The sequence below is a fragment of the Trypanosoma conorhini genome (assembly GCF_003719485.1).
Source record: "Trypanosoma conorhini strain 025E chromosome Unknown Tco_14.4_contig_00079, whole genome shotgun sequence".
Lineage (NCBI taxonomy): Eukaryota > Euglenozoa > Kinetoplastea > Trypanosomatida > Trypanosomatidae > Trypanosoma > Trypanosoma conorhini.
In genome coordinates, this window is record NW_021704166.1 from 1438 (window position 1) to 4684 (window position 3247).

At 52.3% G+C, this 3247-nt stretch overlaps 1 protein-coding gene across 1 annotated transcript, besides 3 other annotated features; it reads right to left on the minus strand.

The window, feature by feature from the left end:
* Positions 1-437: 437 nt before the first annotated feature.
* On the minus strand, positions 438-2882 carry Tco025E_02108 (uncharacterized protein; the record flags this gene model as incomplete). Its single annotated transcript, XM_029369043.1, has 1 exon — positions 438-2882. One exon carries the CDS (start codon positions 2880-2882, stop codon positions 438-440), a length of 2445 nt encoding a protein of 814 aa, XP_029230818.1.
* A 167-nt stretch (positions 2883-3049) lies between these two features.
* Positions 3050-3100: a microsatellite.
* Positions 3088-3118: a microsatellite.
* Positions 3119-3147: a microsatellite.
* The last annotated feature ends 100 nt before the right edge of the window (positions 3148-3247 follow it).

A 3247-nucleotide genomic window follows, 5' to 3' on the forward strand; every position in this document is an offset into this window, starting at 1 on the left:
CCCGTTTACATAAAAATTCGAGGCTTCAAGAAGAAAAACACGCGCAATAAAAATGGCAAAAAAAAAAGGTTGTTAGCTCATGCTCCACACCTCCTACAGGGACCACAATAATTGTATTTCTATCGGTGATCCCAAGGCTTTTATGCAGCATCGTCCCTCGCCGTTGAGCTCAAGACGAGGTGGCAGCGCCGCGTGCGGCCGTTGGCCTTCCGTCCCCACCACCACCCACGCGGGGAAAAGCGAATTGGGTGGGGTGAGCCTGGGAAGCTTAACTTCTGCATGCAGATGCGTCTCGCAACCAATTGAAGGAAATACAAATACAGTTTCCTTTTTTTTTCCGCCAGGGCTGTTCTTAGCAGAAGTCCACAAAATGCAACCAGTACTCCCGCAGTTCTCCAAAAGAAAGTAAAAAAGAAATTTTTTTTGTTTGGGTGATTTTATTGCGCTTTCCCTCCATTTGCGGCGTCTCCTTTTTGCATCCTTCCCTTGATGCGCCGAATGCGCTTCTTCACGAAGTGTGTTATAACGCGCTTGTACTTCATTTTGCCTTGAACCAGCGTCCAGTAGCGGTGGTGCAGCCAGTAGCCTGCGGCGATCGATGAGACGACGAGAACGAGGTAAACAATCAGCGTGGTCCGCATGCAGTCCCGCCCCAAGCAAACGCCGTGAGTGTCGATAGGAACACCGGGGGGGAGCACAAGTTTGTGGTGGTCGTACACGTGGAAAAAGAGCACGCGGTAGAGCAGCACAATGCCGAGGGAGGCACCGAACCAGCAAAACCCGTAGTGCATCCCGATGTCATGCCGGAAGATGATACCAAGAAGATATATAGTCAGTGAGGTGCTGAAACCGTAGGCGGTGCCGGTCAATAAGTACACCACGATGAGGGAGTAATTGCCAGGAAAGGACAGGTAGAAAATTAGCGCCAGCGCCAGCACCGCGCTTGGAAGAGGAAGTGCAATGGTGGCGGGAAGCATGACACCGCGCTTTTTTCCAAGGTAAAGCAGAAACATCTCAAACGGTCCCATGGAGACACGACCAAACGCTGTGGAGATGCCCGCCATGGTGGCTAAGAGAACATAGGTTTTGTAGTCCAGACCTGTATAGATGGTGCCCACCATGACCCGGATGTTCCAATTCGCCGTCAGGGTCATACCCACACCCCATACGACGAACACGGTGTACCACAGGAGCCACAGGTCCACGTAGGTCAAGCTCTGCAAAAAGGTTGTTTCATAAACAGGGGGGACAAACACTTCACCACACACGGTGATAGTCTCAACGTAGGGTCGGTTGTATGTCGAGACTTCACGCGTGACGACATCCATCTCAGCGGCCTCGTGGTCGTCGTCCCCATGCCGCGAGGGAGCACCGGAAGGGATGATGTTCGAGAGTATAGAGGCGTTATTCAGCCAATGCTGCGTGAGCTGTGGCGCATTTTCGCTGCTCTCCTCCAGTGGAACTAAACCCTCGGCTTCAACGAGGTTTGCTTCGGGCTCCACAGGACGGTAGTTGCGACTCTGTGTGTCGCTTTCCTCGTCAGCGTTCTTTCGGCTGCTCTTGTGATGCGAAGAGCCGCCATACGGCAGTGCAGACTCGCTTGCATGCAATGACGCCTGCCCCAACGCATTATCAGACGGAGTTTCTATCTCAATCGCCTCGCTCTCTACATCCTGGTCTTCCGCCTGCTGCCGTGTCTGCGCCTCGTCTTCTTCGGCGCTTTCGCGTGCAGCACCTCTGCCCTCATTCAAGTCTCTCATACGCAGCCCTTGCTTTTCTGCCAACTCACGTTCCTTTTCTCTCGCCTTCTGGATAACAGCATGATCCTGCTCCGTATGGCCGTCAATCGCGCGGATCGGCACCACCATGAAGAGAACACAGAGCACAATGAGAATGGCGCCAATAGCTAAGCCCCTGTACTGTCCCACTGTCATTGTGTCGCGGTAATACGCCGCGCAAATAGCTTGTATAGAAAGATACACATTCAGAACCAGCAACACAATAGCCAAGACGGCAAAACGACGCTTTGGCATAAGCTGCGACATATAGCGATTCCGAATAAGGTATCGCCGTAGCCGCTCCTTCAGCGTGATCCGAGAATTTTCCCATCGGTTAATCCTGTACGGGGCATCGCTGATGAAGATGGTTCCAATCACGCCAAAGAAAAACACCAGCGCCGCGAGAAAGTACATCAGGTGGTCAAAGTGGTTGTCGAAAAACCCACGGAAGAGGCAGGAAATCAAGCTGGCCCCCAGTCCGGAAAAGGTTTTCAGCAACCCCGCCGGCTGAGCTCGGTCACGGGGGGCGTACGTCAACACGGCGGGCAAGGTCGCCACGTCGAAGGCGTAGCAACCCCAGTTCATCAGGGCAAAGTAAATGCAAAAGCGTAGCACCGAGGCCTCAATGTGGCCGGCAAACGTCAGCCCGAAGAGAAGGTGGCCCAACGCCGTTATGATCGTTGCGACCCCGATGACAAGCTTCGGTCCAAAGTAGTCGTACAAGACCCCAAACGGAAAGACAAACAAGCCAAAGGCCGTGCCTGCCGCATAAATGTTCACCATAGTGCGCACGTCATACGCGTAAACTTTCTCCATGTAAAGGGCGAAAAGTGCGTGAAGTCCCTGCGTGGAGGAGTTGATAAAAAGAAGCATCCCAACAAAAATCAATCGGAAACGCATAAAATCGTCTATTTTATGTGGGTCAATAAGAATAATGGGGGCCTCGGCGTTAAGCATGTCGTCGGCACCGTCCAGTTGCCTGTCAGCGGCGGCCTCGCTCGCCTGGCGGCCAAGGGATGGAGCCTCGAACGGCGAGGCAGTTTCGTGCGGCGTGGTGAACAACACTCGCGAGTGAAGTCGCCGAGTGATAGGTGACCCCGGCATAGATATATCTATTTTGTTACCTCCGTGATATAATACCGCTAAAGTACAATTGTACCAAGCCTTCCTTCCAACGCGCTCCGTATGTTCCGTATTTTTCTGTACAAACTTTTTTTTTGCTTTCGATTTTCTACAGTTTTTGAGGCACTTATCTCGCACTTCAGGTGCTATTGATTGTTTGGTTGTTTGTAATTGTGAGTATATATATTTTTTCTTTTTTTCTGGTGCTTCGCCTTCGCTTTTTTTTTCTCTTTCTGTGTTTTTTTTTCTAACGAGTGCTTTCCGCGCGCGCTCCCTCACCTGCGGCGTGTGACCGGGGGCAAAGACTGAGGGGAGCAAAAGACGCAGGGTGACGGCCACTGCCGCGG